This window comes from Cebus imitator, unplaced genomic scaffold (genome assembly GCF_001604975.1).
Source record: "Cebus imitator isolate Cc_AM_T3 unplaced genomic scaffold, Cebus_imitator-1.0 Scaffold418, whole genome shotgun sequence".
NCBI classification, from domain to species: Eukaryota; Metazoa; Chordata; class Mammalia; order Primates; family Cebidae; genus Cebus; species Cebus imitator.
In genome coordinates this window covers 124,826-144,237 of record NW_016107733.1, presented here as the reverse complement: position 1 = coordinate 144,237, position 19,412 = coordinate 124,826, and the positions used below count along the sequence as shown (strand labels likewise).

Genomic DNA, 19,412 nt, shown 5'->3' with positions numbered 1-19,412 from the left:
TTCCAATTTTCTGATCAATAAATCTACTTCTAAGTAAGATACCACTTAAGTAGCTATGAAATTTAATAATAGCCCATGATTTACATTTCAGTACATAAATTATGAATAATCATACTCAGAAGTTAACAAGCTGGATGGGCACAGTGGCTCATGCCTCTAATCCCAGCACTTTGGGAGGACAAGGCAGGAGGACCACTTGTCAGGAGTTCGAGACCAGCCTGGCCAACATATAGTGAAACCCTGTCTCTATTTAAAAATACAAAAATTTGCTGGGTGTGGTGGTGCATGCCTGTAGTCCCACCTACTTGGGAAGCTGAAACAGGAGAATTGCTTGAACCACAGAGGTGGAGGTTGCAGTGAGCCATCCAGCTTGGGCGATAGAGCAAGACTCCATCTCAAAAAAAAAAAAAAATTAACAAACTCAGCTTCTTTACTACTCTTGCTCTCTTGCATTAAAAAATCATGAAAATAGCATCTATTTGTAAAAATATGTTAAAGCAGCTTTAATTTCAAATAACACATGCTTTGTTTTACGATTTTTGTGTTAGATCCTTACAGAATGACACTATCTTTAAACGACATCATAGAGAAGGGATTTTTTTTTTTTTTTTGAGATGGGGTCTCGCTCTGTCACTAGGCTGGAGTGCAGCGGAATGATCTTGGCTTACTGCTACCTCTGACTCCCTGGTTCAAGCTCCTGCCTCAGCCTCCCACGTAGCTGAGATGACAGCACCACCATGCCCAGCTAATTTTTGTATTTTTAGTAAAGATGGGGTTTTGCCATGTTGGCCAGGATGGTCTTGATCTCCTGATCTCATGATCCACCTACCTCAACCTCCCAAAGTTTACAGGCATGAGCCACCATGCCCAGCTGAAAAAGGATTTCTTTTAGTGGAATAATCCCTAAATTAAGTCTCATGCATGCCTCAGATCATTAGAATCCCAGAGATGGTAGAGTCAGCATTGCCTACTCCAAAAAGTTAGGAGACATTATAAACATGGTACAACTTTTTGGGGAATAAAAAGTTCGATGTGTGAAAATAAAGAACCAGAGAAAATTCCTATGCAGTCAAATGCATTTATTTTGTAGCTTAAGCAAGACAGGTAGTATACAAATTCATAATGAAAATGCCACCCAGGGATTAACAGCTTGCCATGCATGCAACTCTGTGCATAAAACCAAGTTGTTTTAAAACCAGTGTTCAGCTTTGATTCCTCCATGAAATTAACTCTGTGTTGCTCACATGTTTACATAATTCAGGCCACCCTGAATATCTGTTAGTGGGGAATTTACAACCCACTGACTATCTCAGCTCAAAGCCAGATGACTATCACCTATACATCTGCCAAGGTAATAGCATGGCAAATAGTATTTTTTTCTTGTTCTGTAACCAATGGCACGGATACACCAACACAGAGATACCCAGAAGGCACCTCCGCTCACTCAGCTGACAACTTTCCTAACATTTCTTGGAAACAAGAGTACCATGCATGTACTATGAATGGGTACTCATTCTGAGGCAGGGGAGGGCTGTCCCCAGGTTACAGTGTGGGTGGTTGGATGTTATCAGAATAGCTGTTTCAGCACAACCCACCAGAAACACTGGCCACAGTGACACTTTAAGATGAGCCTCCTGACATCCTGGTAGACACTCAGACCCCCTGACTAAAGCTTGGCTCAATTAAGGGTTGGGTGAAAGGTATGGAGATTTGGGAGCGCCTATAAGAGGTAGGAGGCAGTATCCTAGTTTATACTGTTTTATGTATAGCTCAGCCTCATCTGAAGGTGAAGTCATAAATTCACAACATACTAGAGGTGGGATGGATCACTTCAGACATTCAACCTACAATTAAAAATGTGGCAGCCCAGAAAGGTAAAGCAACTTGCTAAAGGTAGAGCACAGCAGTGGCAGGGCCAGATTAGAATTCAGTAGGCTAATCCTCACCCAAGAATGCTGACAAAAAGTATTTGGCCACATTTTTCAATAAGGAAGACGAGCTAGTATAAATCCGAGGTGTCCAATCTTTTGGCTTCCCTGGGCCACACTGGAAGAATTGTCTTGGGCCACACATAAAATACACTAACAATAGCTGGTGAGCTTCAAAAAAAAATAGCAAAACAAAATCGTTTTCAGAAAATTTACTTATTTGTGTTGGGCTGCATTCAAGGCCGTCCTGGGCCACATGCTGTGGGTTGAACAAGCTTGGTGTAAATACTTTAATACCCCCCAAAGCTCCAAATGTATTAAAAAGGAAAAAACAAAGCAAAACAAATAAACAAACAAACAAACTCAGCCTAATCAGCTCAGCTCTCTTCTAAAGGGGTCTCTTCCCTGTCTCTCTGTGTCTATCTCTGTGTGGCTCTCTTCCCCAAATGCAATTTTGGTGGATGTAGATTTCTTGCTATACAAAGACAGAATCCACATCTCCAGGAAGACCCTTTACAGAGCATGTTTCTCAATTCAGGTCTTTATGTGAGGTCTGGGAAAGTGGCTTAGTTTCCAGAACAATAGGTGGTTCAGAAATCAGAAGATCATCCTCCCCAAAGGAGTTCTGGTCTGTGTTCACAAAGTTGGGGATGTCAAACTTCATGAGCCTGTTCAGCTCCTCCTCTGGCTGCCCAGTGCTTCTGATGGCCTCCTGGAGTTGGACATCACTGTCGAGGGCTGTGGTCTGGTGACAAGCTTTCACCTTGTCCAAGCGTTCTACCTCATTGATGTAGCAGTGAAAGAGAGACCTGGACTCCTCATTGCCTTGGCGAGAAAATACCTTATCTGGCTCCAGAGGTCTTCCAAAGTCTGACACAAAGCTGTTCATTCTGAATCTCTTCTCTGAGGATTCTGCATTGCTATTAAAAAAAAAAAAAAGAAGAAGAAGAAGGAAAAGACTGCTTACACTCCAGCCCATTCACCTGCAGAATCATGGTTTTCTGCATAGGGCAAGCCAGCACATTTCCACTAAGCACCTACTGAGTGTAAGCCCATTGCATTGCATACAGACAAATATGAAAAATATGAGACATCCCTTCTGAATATGTACAAATAAACCCAAGGCAAAAGGTTCAAGACGAGGGCCCCCAGATCATCCTGAAAACAGATACTTTGCTGAGGAATTCCGCAATATTCTGCAGACACAACAGTATTTTTCAGTGGGATTGGTGGATCATTTACATTGTAATTACTTGAAATGCCTCTTAAAATGCAGATTCCTGGGTTATAGACCTTCAGAATCTGTGAATGTAGGCTCAGTCATATGCATTTTCATATATTCTCTGCGGGGCAGACCCGGGCAAGAACCTCTGAGTGTTTGTTATTTAAGTTGAGACAAATGGTCTCCAGAGGTGGAAACTGAGGCAAGATCACTTTTGGAAGGAATCAGTGATTCTTGGAACCTGTGGGCTGTGGCCACCTTGAGCCCTTTGAGCTCTTTGAGCTCTCAGCTTCTATGGCTCACCTGTACTGCCTTGGTGAGACTTCACTCAGGCTAAGCCTCTTCTTCTTGATAGAGGCTTTTTGACTTTATCTGAGATTTGGTTTGATTATAAGCTTACCTAAAATGAAGAATGCTGCATCCCTACTGGAACTATAAAAGTCTTTTTGTTGGCAACCATTCCTGAGAAGTGTCCTTGTGGGGAGTACTCCAGTTTCTACAGGATTTACAATCTGTCTTTGAGGCATGGCTTTTCTGGTGAGTTCACTTTTGCTTCTTTCTGCATGCCTAGTTTAATATTTTGTTTAATCTTCATGCCTGGGTTAAAATTTCTGTGAACACTCCAATTTGGGTGTGCATGTATGTCAATGATTTGGCTTCTCCTCCTTGCTTCTGAAAATCTTCAAGAGCAAAAATAAACATCCTAAATAGTGGATAAATGATGGCTAATTAAAAGCCATTATGTCAACTCCCACTGTATAAGGCACTAATCTACACTCCTGACATTTTACTGACAAGATTTAAAGGATTTTCTTTGCACACCAGTACAAACTCCTGACATTCCTCTGACATGGTTTATGGGATTTTCTTTGCTCTTAAGAAATTAATAAGAAATTAAGTGAGATTCTCAAACATCACAGCATGCCAGGTCTTCTGGGACTCCAGCTGGCTATATGGCTTTTCCTGGTGCACACAAACTCAATGGGCATCATGGAGATCATTCAAACTCCCCACCCTGTTTTTCTTAGAGCTGAAATAGAAACTGCAAGTACAGAGTTAATACGTGGAGGCTTCTAGGCTATCTCTCTCTCTCTCTCGCTCTCTTTTTCTGCCTATGTTGAACCTGCTGACTTTTCTGCTGGTGTTAAGACAAACTCACTGCTTCTGGCATTCCAGTCAAAATGAAAAAAACTTAATAGGTTTACAGATTACAACAGGTTCCTGGAAACCAACAATTTAGATACCTTTGGAAATGTAAATCTAGGTTTGTTGGCTAAAAAGTGCTTTGGGTAATGGAACACTTAATTAAAGGTTGGTATTCTAAAAGCAAATAACCACATAAATGTTTATAGAACTTAGCCTCTCAGATCAAGCAAGGCAAAATCTTGCCCTCAGAGGAGTAATATATCTTTGTCTGGCATAAAAATTGCTTTATCTAACATGGAAAGACTAGAAAAAGCTGGAGAAAAACCATGCTAAACTGCTTCCTCATCCACATTGACTAGTCAAGCAAACCAGACCAGCAAACAAAAGATAGGTTTGTTACTAAAAACACAACGCCACTTGAAGATTTTATCTTTCTTATACAATGTAGCCAGTCCTGGCTAACATATAAATATTAAAAATATACCCTAAACTCATTTGAAACTGAAATAAAGGATGAAAGGTTTATTATTATTTTTATTTTTATCAAACTGCTATGAAAATTTTCTTATCCAAAATTTTAGTTCACAGCCTTAATAACATTATTTGCTGAGCTAAACAAAAATTAGCCAAGTGAACAAGTCCCATTTTGTTAGAAATACAATTTGAGTCCGACTGTCCTTTTATAAACTGAGTTTGTATTACTATGTTATACTGTCTCATGACTAAAATATCCAAATGAAAGCTAGAGAATCTGCTTCTATGTATTTGTGTTGTCTGTATGTTTTAATGTTGTATATATATTTTTCTACCAAAATATATTAAAGAGATCTGATTAATAAATTTAAAAGGGAAGAAAAGCACTTAAATTGAGGACTTTAACAAAAATATGGTAACTAACTCAAGTGTTTTTAGTTCACATTACTTACGTAAATCTTTGATGAATAAGCTGGTTTTAAGTTTGTTGATAAAATTGAAATAGAGAGGTCTTCAAAACTGTCAGCATACAATTTTGCCTGGGTTTTCATTCAGACAAGATTGTACTAGATGTTTTAAGGTGATAAAATTATAAATTCAGCCTAAAAACAGAATAAATTTGTTTCTGTAATTCTTCCATATGTAAGACTAATTTCATATTATTGGTTTAATAAAAGCAGCTGCATCTTCTGATTTATTGTAAAAATACTCATATATTTAACTTTAAGGTTCTTACTTAGGTGAACAACTGATATTCACAAGCTATAAAAATGGTTAAGAGGGACATAACTTAAAATAATGACTACCTTTATCGAATATCTCAATTTCTGTGAGTAATCCAAGTATAACTGTTAAAAGTAAACAGGCCAGGCATGGTGGCTCATGTCTGTGATCTCAGCATTTTGGAAGGCAAAGGCAGGAGAACTGTTTGAGCCCAGAAGTTTGAGATCAGCCTGGGCAACATGACAAAACCCCATCTCTACTGGTAAGTAGGAGAGAGACATGAAGAAAGTTGTAAGTATGAACATACATTTTTGGTAAGGAAGGTTAAAAAGAAAAGGGAATAATTTTGTATAAGAAAGGATCTGTGTAATAAATTTTTGTTCTAACATAAAATGGTTATTTAAGAAAGAGGAAGAATGACACAAAACTAAAGGCTTAAGCATGTTATTGAAAATTTGAGCAGGTCATGCAAAGTCCGTGAAGGCTATAATTAGAAGGTAATTATCTATAAGGCTTACTAAAGATTGAGCTTTGATATTAAAAATACAATGATATGAGAGAGAAAAAGTTATGTTTCTAGAGAAAAACTATAACACTCTTGTCCTTAGGTTTTTAGCCCTGTACCTTATTTTCAAGTTCTTATTACCTTCCTATGGGATAGACCACATCCTGAATTATTCTAGATTCTTTCAATCCAACTTTCTACCATGAAATTACTAAAAATGCAAACTGTTCTGTTTCTGAAGCCCTATAACCTTAAACTTGGTGAATTTTAAGGGACAAGTCTAAAGTGTAATGTATGGGTCACACAGAGAGTTCACCAAAGCACCTGTATTAATCTGTTTTCACACTGCTATGAAGAACTATTTGAGTCTAGGTAATTTATAAAGAAAAGAAGTTTAATTCACAAAGTTCTGCATGGCTAGGGATGTCTCAGGAAACTTAAAATCATGGTGGAAGGCAGAGGGAAAGCAAGGCACATCTTACATGGCGTCAACAGAGGGGGAACCACCACATACTTTTATTTATTTACTTATTTATTCATTCACTCATTCATTCATTCATTTACTTATTTTTGAGGTGGAGTCTCATTATGTCACTCAAACTGTAGTGCAGTGGCTTGATCTTGGCTCATTGTAACTTCTGACTCCCAGTTTCAAGTGATCCTCCTGCCTCAGCCTCCCAAGTAGCTAGGATTACAAGCACGCACCATCATGCTGGGCTATTTTTTGTATTTTTAGTAGAGACGAGGTTTTACCATGTTGGCCACGTTGGTCTTAAACTCCTGACCTCAAGTGATCAAACTGCCTCAGCCACCTAAAGTACTGGGATTACAGGCATGAACCACTGTGCCCAGCCGAGAAATCACCACATACTTTTAAGCCATCATATCTTGTGAGCACTCACTATCACAAGAATAGCAAGGAGGAAACTGCCCCCATGATCCAATCACCTCCCATCACATCCCTCCCAGGACACACGGGGATTACAATTTGAGGTGAGATATGGGTAGGGACACAGAGCCAAACCATATCAGCACCTTATGCCATAAATAGACACATGCAAACTGCAAACAAGGATGAGAAGTTGACAGCTTCATGCAGCAGACAGCTTTTCCCAAGACATCAGAATAAGACTCCATATCATAAGAGCCTTTTGCCCCTCTTAATGCCTACCTTTTTCACTTGACAGGATAATGGTGCACTTGAAATTTCACAATCAATACATTTTGCTGATAATTTGACAAAACCTGACCTAAGAGATACATCCTGTAGTGTACCTAATGGGAGACTTTGGCAACATCCCTAATACAACTGTTGTTCTCTGTCTGCTCTACTTTAATTCAACCTAGCCATGGGATACCAGATAATAAAATTGCTCTATATTACCTGTTATTTAAATAAATAAATATCTGTGCTATTGCCAGTACTACATACTGTACCTAGATATATTCCTCTGGGAAAATGGAGACCCATATATACAAAATAAGAAAACAGGCTACACAGTTAAAACACATCTCACCTAATTCCCTGTGGCCATTTGATTTATTCAACTGATTGCCTTTAAGCCCAGGTTCATGCTTCAAAACTATCAGGCAAACTGAGATTATCATATTACTATTAATTTTACTGTCCACTTTTCTTTGCAAACTTTGTACCTGTTACTTGTTAAACTTCTGCAGAAGTACAACTCCCAACAGAATAATGCTGGACCAGCAGTTTGAGGTGATAGCTAACACTTACAAAACAGACAAAATTATAAACTTAAATATGGGCTTCAGGTAGACTTAGCCTGAGAGCCATTCCATTCAAACCTCCTTGGTTGTTCAAATGTGGCTAAAAGGCTTTTGACACTGATTCTTGGCCACCAGTCTAGCACAGGACTAGATTAGACCAAACCAGGACAGGTAAATCCCGGCACAGAGGGTCAATCAAAATTTAACTATGGGATGATTCATCAGTGATGCCTTTAGAGAAAGATACTCATCAAAAGAGAGAAAGTGAAAGTTGTCAGAATCAAAATGAAGTCACTTATGTTAAAAACCCTGGCAACAGAGCTGGTGAAGTTCATGAAAGGAGGGTTCTCATGCATGAGTGCCTGTCAATGAGAATCATAACAAAAAAACTGAAAAAACCATAACTTTGCACAAAGGCCATCTCAGTCTTACAACAAAAAAATACTTCTGCAAGGACATCTGCCCAGCAACTATCCGTCCAACCTTGAACTGATGCCACCTTTGTTATTAATCCTTGTGGCCAAAGATAACTATCTTGAAATAATTGTGTAATACTCCTCACTTTTCCTTTAAATATCTTTATCTTCCTTTGCCTCCTAGAATACACACATAGTTTCCCTTGATCCGAGTATTCCCATTGCAGTGCCCTATTAGCAAAAAAATATCATTTTGTTTTAGACAGCCTCTGTTATTTGGGTTGATAATGTGAAAAACTGTCATCATGGACAACACTTACTTCCATTCAGTTACTATTCTTATCATCACTGGGTAAAGTTTACATGCCATATATGTAAATGTGAAATGCATAGACCTTAAGTATAAAATATGATGCATTTTATTAATAAACACACCCATGTAACTACCGCCCCATCAACATAAAGGACATTTATTTCCTTCATTCCAGAAAGTTTTCTTTCATTCAATTTCTCCTCCCTTTAGACAACACTGCTCGGATTCTATTTCCACAGACTAGGTTAGACTGTTCTTGAAATTCATGTAAATAGAATCATACAATATATCGCCTTTTGTGCCTGGGTTCTTTTGCTCAATGTTTTTGAGATTTATCTATATTGTTGCATATGACAATAGTTTGTCCTTTTTCTTACCAACGTTCATTGTATGAATATACTACAATCTGTTTATTCATTCTCCTGCTGAAAGACATTTGGGTTGTTTCCAGCTTCGGACTATGTGAGTAAAGCTACTTTGAACATTGTTGAGAAGTCTCTTTGTGCATGTTTTTACTTCTCTTGAATAAGTACGTAAGAATAGAATTCTATTCTTATTCAAGAGAAGTAAATGTATGCTCAACTTTATGAGAAACTGCAAAGAGTTTTCCAAAGTAGCTGTACCATTTTACATTCCACCACAATGTATGAGAATTAGTTTTTCCACCTCTGTTGTAGTCCATTTCATGTTGCTGTAAAAGCACACTTGAGACTGAGTAATTTACAAATTAAAGAAGTTTATTTAGTTCATGGTTCTTCAGGCTGAGAAGTTCAAGGGTATTGAAGCCCTGGCTTCTGGTGAGGGCTTTCATGCTGCATCACAACACTGCAAAGAAGGTCAAAGGAGAAGCAGACCCATAAAAAGGAAGGAAAATCTGAGGAGCGTCCTGGCATTACAGCAACCTACTCCTGAGGGAACTAATCCATTCCCAAGAGAACTAATCCAATCTTGAGAAAGCAAGAACTCACTACTATGAGGATAGCACCAAGCCATTCACAAGAGATCCCACCCCTATAACCCAAACACCTCTCATTAGGCCCAGCTTTCAAAACTGCCACATTGGGGACCAAATTTCAACATGAGCTTTGGTGAGGAAAAACAAACTATAACCAAGCCAAAGCAACCTGCTTCCCAACCTCTGGTGTTGTCAATCATATTAATTTTAGACATTCCAATGGGAGTGAAATGACATTTCACTGTGACTTTTAATGGCATTTCTCTGATGTGTAATAACATTTGAGCATCTCTTACTGTGCTTATTGGCTATCAGTGTATCTTCTTTTGTGAAGCATCTGTAGGAGTCTATTTAAATACTGACTTGTGGAAGTTTTGTAATATATTCTGAATATGAGTCCTTTGTCAGTTATGTGTATTGCATACATTTTCTCTTGATCTGTAACTTGGCATTTTCATTTTCTCAAAGATGTCTTTTGATGAGCATAAGTTTTAATCAGTTAAGTTTATCAATTTTTTTCCTTTGTTTTCGTGCTTTTTACATCTTCTCTGAGATACAATTGCCTATCCTAACATCATGAAGATATTTTCCTGTGCTTTCTTCTAGAACCATGTTGGCCAATTACCAATATGTGGCTATTTACATTTCAATCAAGTGAAATTCACAATTTGGTTTCTCAGTCATATTACCCATATTGCAAATGCTCGGTAACCACATGTGGCCAGTGGCTACCTATCTGCAGAGCACAGACACATTTCCATCATCACAGACAGTTCTATTTGTCAGTGCAGTTCTAGGAGCTTTTACTTTGAAGAACGTTCCATGTTGAGATAAGGTAATCTTTCATTTTTTCTGTTTATCCAGTTAGACCAGCACTGTCATGTAAAAAGATTTTTCTTTCAATTGACCTTATTCAAAAATCATGGTATTACTACATACTAGTAATGAAAAGGTAACTCCATTCACAATAACACACACACAAAAAATAGAATAGTTAACAATAAATTTAACTAAGGATGTTCAAGACCTGTATTCTGAAATTTTCAAAACATTAAAGGGAAATTGAAGAACACCTAAGCATATGGAAAGATAGATCATGTTTGTGAATTGGAAGACTTCAGGTAGAAAATTATATAACCATAGACATAAGCTAGGCAGTTTCCTTCTTTCAAGAGCCAAAAGCCCTTCAGTTTGTATCTGTTTATGTTCATTCTCTAATGCTTTCCAATAGTTTTTCGTGTTTTGCCAAGATTTTATCATTGTTATAATTGTTAGAAGCTTTTCTGTGTCATCCTAACATTTAAAAACTACAACTGTTTATTTTGATAGAATCCTGAAAACATTTTTTACTTACTTGTTTTTAGAATTTGTAGTCATAGTTTTCTGCCTATTATAAGAAAAGCTATTGGACTTAACCTATTGACTGCAACATCACATAACTCTACTAGCCGAAATAAAGACCATTCAGACTGTTCCGATCCTTAGCCTTTTCTTCTTCTCACCACAGGTTAAGTCATGTATTCTGCATATCTGTAAAATTCTTTGTACCTGCACAGAGTGCACCTAACACAAGGACGCACCCAGTCCTTTGATACCCAAACAGTAATTGTCATTTACTCCCCACATGCTCACAGTCTTTCCTCAACTCTCCAACTCCTCTGTCTGATATTCCAGACCCCTGCCCTCACATCATCTGGCCTTTCCAGTGTCCTCTCCCACCAGTCACCTTGCTAATCCTATAGTCTAGCAACAAAGGACATGACAGGCCCCCAGTGTACTCAGGACTGTCACTCTCTGTGCCTTCGTTTGTGCTGTTCTTTCTACCTGATAGGCCCTTCCACCAGTCTTTCTGTGAAAATCAAATACCTTCTTCACTGTCAACGCCAATGTCACTGACTTCATGGAGACACTCTCATCTCCCAATGGGAAGAAATCTGTCCCTCCTCTGTGCTCTTGCCATATTTTACTAACCTGCTCTTTCAGGATGCATCCTTTTCTGCCTTGTGTCAGGGCTATTTTGTGTGTGGTCTTTCTCTTCTATATACTGATATGCTGTATTTGGTTCATCTTTGCATCCCTCAAAGGCCCTTACACTAATTAGAACTCAGTGAGCTCTTTATGAAATACCACGTACTGAACAGCTGTATCTGTAGGCTTGTCTAAAGCCCTGATTCCTATAAGAGGCACAGCCACTCTAGTGTTAATGAAGTGCCCCTTCCTCTGTGACCCTGAAGACAAATCAAGACAGAAGGATAGACTCCTCCCACCTCCATTTGCAGAGGAACAACACAAGTAATGCTCTGGATTATTCCACTAGCAATTTTCCAGATTTTTGATGAGTTTTTACAAATGAAATGACTGCTGCTGTGCTAATGGTCTTAGCATTCAGTTTGCCCCACTCATAAAAATTGGTGGGCACCTGGTAGTTCCAGCAGTCACTTCCAGTGGGATTTTAATGTATATGTCTGGCCAGGCACAGTGGCTCACACTTGTAATCCCAGCACTTTGGGAGGTCGATGCAAGCAGATCACTTGAGGCCAGGAGTTTGATACCAGCCTGGGCAACATGGTGCAGTTCTGTCTCTACTAAAAAATACAAAAATTAGGCTAGGTACTGTGGCTCATGCCTGTAATCCCAGAACTTTGGGAGGTAGAGGCGGGGGGATTACCTGAGGTTAGGAGTTTGAGACCAGTCTGGCCTACATTGAGAAACCCTTTCTCTACTAAAAATGCAAAAATTAGCCAGGTGTGGTTGCAGGTGCCTGTAATCCTAGCTACTCAGGAAGCTGAGGCAGGGGAATTCCTTGAACCCAGGTGGCAGAGGTTGCAGTGAGCTGAGATCGTGCCACTGTACTCCAGCCTGGGTGACAGAGCAAGACTCTGTCTCAAAAGAAAAAAGATACAAAAATTAGCTGAGTGTCTTGGCACATACCTGTAGTCCCAGTTACTTGGGAGGCTGAAGTGGGAGGATTACTTGAGCCTGGGCAGTAGAGGGTTGCAGTGAGCCGAGATCGCGCCACTGCACTCCCAGCTGGGTGACAGAGTGAGAACCCATCTCAAAAGAAAAATAATAATAACCTGAACAAAAGTTGTAGACTGAATCAGACACATAAAAGAGATTTTCTACCTGTTCATAGTGGTAGATCCATTAGAATGGCAGGGCTTCCTCAAGAATCACTACCTCTGCACTTTGCCATCTAGTTCCTGTGGCCATGGTCAATATAAAACATTTTGAACACTAACTCTTCTCTGCTGTTAGTTTTTAGTTCCATGTACCCATTCTTTAATGAGTGCCATATTGGCGTAAATTGCTACTCAAGGTGTAATATAACTCCCATTTTTACAAGGTCCTGAGCAATCCTGCACTGGCCCCTATGTGAAGAAACTCCCACCTGGACGAGGTATACTTAACAAAGGCTACAAAAGAAGAGTATGGGAGGCAAAGAATGCCTGGGCTTTGATAATTTTTCAAAAAGTCCAAAGTATTCAACATTAAAAATGTGACTCATGCCTTTCCCATTACTCTCTATCTGGCAGATTTATGATAATGGAGCCATAATGCTTTAACAAGGCAGCATGCAGCGTAAATGGCTCCTTAGCTCAGAAAGCAGGAGGAAATGCTTCTTTTATCTTCACTGTCCTTAAAAAAATACAGATAAGAGATCCCCTTCCTGCTCCACCCGCTCTGCCGCCCATACAAAAGCAAATATTCCATCCATGGAAAAAATAATCCCCATCAAAACTGCTTCTTAGGCCAAAAAGCTTTTAAGAAGGGTGATGTCAGCTTTATAGCAGTCTTTCTTCCTCTGAAGTCTGCCTTCTCAGTGCTCACCAATACCTGCCTCTTTCCTTCTGAGTACACAGAAGACTATCCTTTCCAGCCTGCAGCAGTCAGGTGGGCGTGGCTAGTTCTAACTAATGAGCTGTTGGAGGAAGGGATGTGTGCCGTGCCCAGGTGAAGAATGGAGGGGCAGCCTTGAGATCTCCAAGTGTTTTCTTACCCTGTCACAGGAACCTAGGAGGCTGTGTGGTGGGGAACGGGCAGCTGCAAGGGAAGATGTTTCTGTCTGCCTCTTGCCAACCTTAGCAGACATGGAGTTTGAGCAAGAAATAAACCCCTGTTGTGTTATACCAAGATTTGAGGATTAACATCTTACTGTCTGACAGTCTAGCCTAGCACATATTCCCCTACTTAACAGAAGTCATTAGTTAGTGATTCCAGAAGTTCTCATTCTAGCATGATCCCAGGTCAAAAAATTCAGGGAAAAAATACCCATTTTACTGCAGAGTTATTGGCTCTGTGCAGTTAAGTGGATCTCAACTCTTGCCATCCAGTACGTTAAAGGAAAGGCCAGCCAGAGATGGCAGATAAACATTCTCTCCCAGGTAAACTGTGATTGATTCCTGGTGGCTGCCTGGAGATCTGTTTTGAAAATGATTCTCAGGCAAAAGTCTTGGCTATGCAGGGAAGATGATGTAGTCCATTACTGATGTCTGCTGTGGGCATGGGCACAGGGGGTCAGGGCACAGGTGGAGCTATCTGCTACCCTGTGTCTTCTACTATCAACAGGAAGCTCACACACTTCTATGTGTCAGCAATGATAAGATCCTGGGGAGCCACTTGGCCCTGGCCTCAGATGCCTCCAGGGAGAAAAATATTAAATTCAGTAGTAGATCCAGCATTAGCCCATTCTTAACTTCCGGGCTTAGTTGGGTATCTTAAACATGCTGTTGGAATCATGTTCCAAAAGGATGCTGCTTGATGTCCTACTTTAGGAAGTAACTATCTTAGTGACAAACCACCCAGAGAGCCTGATATGTAAAGCAATCAAAATTCAAAGGTGTTGGTCCTTCTGGTCTAACTCCAGGATTCTCTACTTAGCTGCCTTTCTAGATTCATCTTGCTTTTTCACTTTGGGACACAGCCAAGCTGAAGCTGGGACAGAATGAGGCAACATTTTGACCAGTGTAGATATATCCCATGGGAGAATGGGTTCCTTTTTCTTCTCCCACCTACTCTTTACCTAGAGCCTTCAGCTCACGCAGTGACTCATCTTTACTGAGGGATGCTCTGGGACCAGCTTTTGCAAGCAGCTCCACAGTCTGCTCACTTCTGTGTTTACAACAGGGATGTCCAATTCTTTGGCTTCTCTGGATCACATTGGAAGAAGAGTAATTGTCTTGGCCCACACATAAAATAAACTAACACTAATGAGAGGTGATGAGCTAAAAAAATAAATGTCATACTTTTTAAGTAAATTTAGGAATTTGTGCTGGGCTGCATTCAAAGGTATCCTGCGCCACACATTGGACAAGGTTGGTTTACAATAATGCTAGGAGGCAGATACTTCCTTACTTACATATAAGGAGTCTCAAGCACACAAAGGTTAATAATCCACACCAAAGTCTCAATAAGTAAACCTGGAAATGTTTGAATCCAGAGCCCCATGCTTGGTGCATTATGTGACAAAAACAAACAAACAGAAGTAATCATCATGGCAGATGGGAGGCAGAGCTAGATTGCAGCCCCAACTCAGATGGACAGAGCAGCATGCAGAGGCTCACACTGTGAATTTTAGCTCCACATCAATGGCAAGAAAAAAACCAGAAATCCCAAGGGTATCCACAGACCCTCTGAAGGAAGCGGATTGCTCCTGCAGGACCCAGGAGACACCCTGAATATTGTGAGTGCCCCAATTGCAGAAGTGGGAAAGGGAGAGCCTCCTCTCCTGAACACATACCCCCACTGGAGAAATGGAAGGTCTGTTTATGGGAGAAGTTTCCGACCATACCTGGAGCTGAGTCAACTTAGAGAGCCGAGTGAAATACTAGAGGAAGCAGCAGAAAGGCCCTGGGAGCTCATCGGGCCAGCAAGCAGTCCATTCCTGCCTGGCACCATAGGAATCTATAGGGAGGGCAGCCAGAGGAGCTGGGGGAAGGGCAGCCAGAGGAGCCAGAGGAGCTGGGCGGGGATGTTTGAGGGGGAGAAACACCACAGGGAGAAGGAAATCTTCAGCTGAATTTTATAACAATTTGAATGGGGCAAGAAGCCTCCTAGCCAGAACTTGGGGAAGGGCACGAATCCGGTGTGCAGACTCCACAGGTAGGGGAGGAACCCGGCCCTTTTCTTTCACAGCTGGGAGATGGGTAGCCTGGCACAAGTTCTCAAGCCCAGCTCACCCACCGCCTGGAAATAGACTAGGGGCTGCTGGGGGGGAAAGGTGGGAGTGAGACCAGCCCTTTGATTTGCATGGGAACTGGGTGAGGCCTGTGACTGCTGGCTTTTCCCCACTTCCCTGACAACCTGCATGACTCAGCAGAGGCAGCCATAATCCTCCGAAGTACACAACTCCATTGACTGGGGAACCTCACCCCCATCTCCCATAGCAGCCAGAGCAAGACCCACCCAAGGAGAGTCTGAGCTCAGACATGTCTAGCCCTGCCCCAACCAGATGGTCCTTCCCTATTCACCCTGGTAGCTAAAGACAAAGGACATATACTCCTGGGAGTTCTAGGGCTCTACCCCCTGCCTGTTCCTCCTCAAACTACCAAAGCTGATGCTCTCTGGAAAGCACCACATCCTGACAGGAGGCCAACCAGCACAAAATGGAGTATTAAACCGCCAAAGCTAAAAACCCTCATGGAGTCCATTGTACCCTCTGCCACCACCACTAGAACAGGCACGGGTATCCATGGCTGAGAGACCCATACACATTTCACATCACAGGACTTTGTGCAGACAACCCCCAGTATCAGCGTGGAGCCAGTAGGTCTTTCTGGGTGGCTAGACCCAGAAGAGAGACAACAATCACTGCAGTTCAGCTCACAGGAAGCCACATCCACAGGAAAAGGGGAGAGTACTACATCAAGGGAACACCCCATGGGACAAAAGCATATGAACAACAGCCTTCAGTCCTAGACCTTCCCTCTGACAGAGGCTACCCAAATGAGAAGAAACCAAAAAACTAACTCTGATAATATGACAAAACAAGGCTCTTTAACACCCCCCAAAATTATTCTGGCTCACCAGCAACGGACCCAAACCAAGAAGAAATCTCTGATTTACCTGAAAAGTAATTCAGGAGGTTAGTTATTAAGCTAATTAGGGAGGCATCAAAGAAAGGCAAAGCCCAATACAAGGAAATCCAAAGAATAATACCAGGAGAGAGAAATATTCAAGGAAATAGATAGCTTAAAGAAAAAACAATCAAAACTTCAGGAAACACTGGATACACTTATAGAAATGCAAAATGCTCTGGAACGTCTCAGTAGTAGAATTGACCAGGTAGAAGAAAGAAATTCAGAGCTCGAAACCTAGGTCTTTGAATTAACCCAATCCAACAAAAACAAAGAAAAAGAATAAGAAAATATGAAAGAAGCCTCCAAGAAGTCTGGGATTATGTTAAACAACCAAACCTAAGAATAATCAGTGTTCCTGAGGAAGAAGAGAATTCTGAAAGCTTGTAAAACATATTTGTGGAAATAATCAAGGAAAATTACCCTGGCCTTGCTGGAGACCTAGTCATCCAAATACAAGAAGCACAAAGAACACTTAGGAAATTCATCACAAAAAGATCATTGACTAGGCACACTGTCATCAGGTTATCCAAAGTTAAGACAAAGGAAAGAATCTTAAGAGCTGTGAGACAGAAGAATCAGGTAAACTATAAAGGAAAATCTATCAGATTAACGGCAGATTTCTCAGCAGAAACCCTATAAGCCAGAAGGGATTGGGGCCCTATCATCAGTCTCCCCAAATAAAACAATTACCAGCCACAAATTTTGTAACCAGTGAAACTAAGCATCACATATGAAGGAAAGATACAGTCTTTTTCAGACAAACAAATGCTGAGAGAATTTACCACTACCAAGCCACCACTACAAGAACTGCTAAAAGGAGCTCTAAGTCTTGAAACAAATCCTGGAAACATATCAAAACAGAACCTCTTTAAAAAACAAAAACAGAAAACAAACAAACAAACAAAAAACCAAGGACACAGGCAACAAAGAGTATGATGAATGCAATGGTACCTTGCACCTCAGTATTAACAGTAAATGTAAATGGCCTAAATGCTTCACTTAAAAGACACAGAACCGCATAATGGATAAGAACCCACCAACCAACTACCTGCGGCCTTCAGGAGGCTCATCTAACACTTAAGGACTCACATAAACTTAAAGTAAAGAGGTGGAAAAAGGCATTTCATGCAAATGGATGCCAAAAGCAAGCAGGGATAGCCATTATTAGACAAAACAAACTTTAAAGCAATGGCAGGTAAAAGAGACAAAGAGGGACATTATATAATGGTAAAGGTCTTGTCCAACAGGAATATATCACAATCCTAAACATATATGCACCTAACAATGGAGCTCTCAAATTTATAAAACAATTACTTGTAGACCTAAGAAATGAGAAAGACAGCAACACAAAAATAGTGGGGGACTTTATTACTCCACTGACAGCACTAGACAGGTGCTCAGACAGAAAGACATCAAAGAAACAATGGATTAAAAAAAAAATAATGTATTTAAACAAATGAACTTTACAGATATATACAGAACATTTCATCCAACAAATGCAGAATACACATTCTATTCAACAGTACATGAACCTTTCTCTAAGACTGACCATGTGATAGGCCATAAAACGGGCCTCAATAAATTTAAGAAAATTGAAATTATATTAAGCACTCTCTCAGATCACAGTGGAATAAAACTGGAAATCAACTCCAAAAGGAACCTTCAAAACTATGCAAATATATGGAAATTAAATAACCTGCTTTTGAATGAGCATTGGGTCAAAAACAAAATCAAGATGGAAATTTTAAAATTCTTTGAACTGAATCACAATAGTGATACAACTTATCAAAACTTCTGGTATACAGCAAAGGCAGTGCTAAGAGGAAAGTTCATAACCATAAATGCCTACATCAAAAAGACTGAAAGAGCACAAAATGACATTCTAAGGTCACATCTCAAGGAACTAGAAAAAAAGAACAAACCAAACCCACACCAAGCAGAAGAAAAGAAATAACCAAGATCAACAGAGCAGAACTAAATGAAATTGAAACAAACAAACAAAAATACAAAAGATAAATGAAACATAAAGCTGTCTCTTTGAAAAGATAAATAAAATGTATAAACCATTAGCAAGATTAACCAAGAAAAAAAGAGAAAAACCAAATAACCTCATTAAAAAATGAAACAGAAGATATTACAACTGACACCACTAAAATACAAAAGATCATTCAAGGCTACTGAGAAATTTTTACCCATGTAAACTAGAAAACCTAGAAGAGATGGATAAATTCCTGAAGAAATACAACTATCCTAGCTTAAATTAGGAATAATTAGATATTCTGAACAGATCAATGACAAGCAGCAAGATTAAAATGGTAACTTAAAAATTACCAACAACAAAAAGGACCAGATAGATTCACAGCAGAATTCTACTAGACATTTAAAGAATTGGTACCAATCCTTTTGACACTATTCCTCAAGATAGAGAAAGAAGGAACCCTCCGTAATTTATTCTATGAAGCCAGCAGCACCCTAATACTAAAACCAGGAAAGGACATAACCAGAAAAGAAAATTACAGATCTATATCCTTGATGAACATACATGCTAAAATCCTTAACAAAATACTAGCTGATTCCAACAACATATCAAAAAGATAATCCACCATGATCAAGTAATTTTCATACCAGGGATGCAGGGATGGTTTAACATATGCAAGTCAACAAATGTGATACACCACATTAACAGAATAAAAGCAAAAATCTTATGGTCATCTCAATAGATGCAGAAAATAATTTGACAAAATCCAGCATCTCTTTATGATTAAAACTCGGCAAAAATCAGCACACAAGGGACATACCTCAACGTAACAAAAACTATCTATGACAAACCCACAGACAACATAATACTGAATGGCGAAAATTTGAAAGCATTCCCTCAGAGAACTGGAACAAGACAAGGATGCCCATTCTCACCACTCCT

General features: G+C 39.9%; 1 protein-coding gene across 4 annotated transcripts in view; it reads right to left on the bottom strand.

Moving 5' to 3' along the window:
• Nucleotides 1–1,058: 1,058 nt before the first annotated feature.
• The window catches only part of MRAP2 (melanocortin 2 receptor accessory protein 2), a 73,027-nt gene continuing 54,673 nt past the window's right edge, over nt 1,059–19,412 (bottom strand). For all 4 annotated transcript variants that reach the window (XM_037731769.1, XM_037731768.1, XM_017509658.2 and 1 more), the window contains one exon: nt 1,059–2,848. In XM_037731769.1, the coding sequence (XP_037587697.1) occupies nt 2,458–2,848 (391 nt within the window). In that variant the 3' untranslated portion in view covers nt 1,059–2,457. The remainder of the gene's footprint in view (nt 2,849–19,412) is intronic.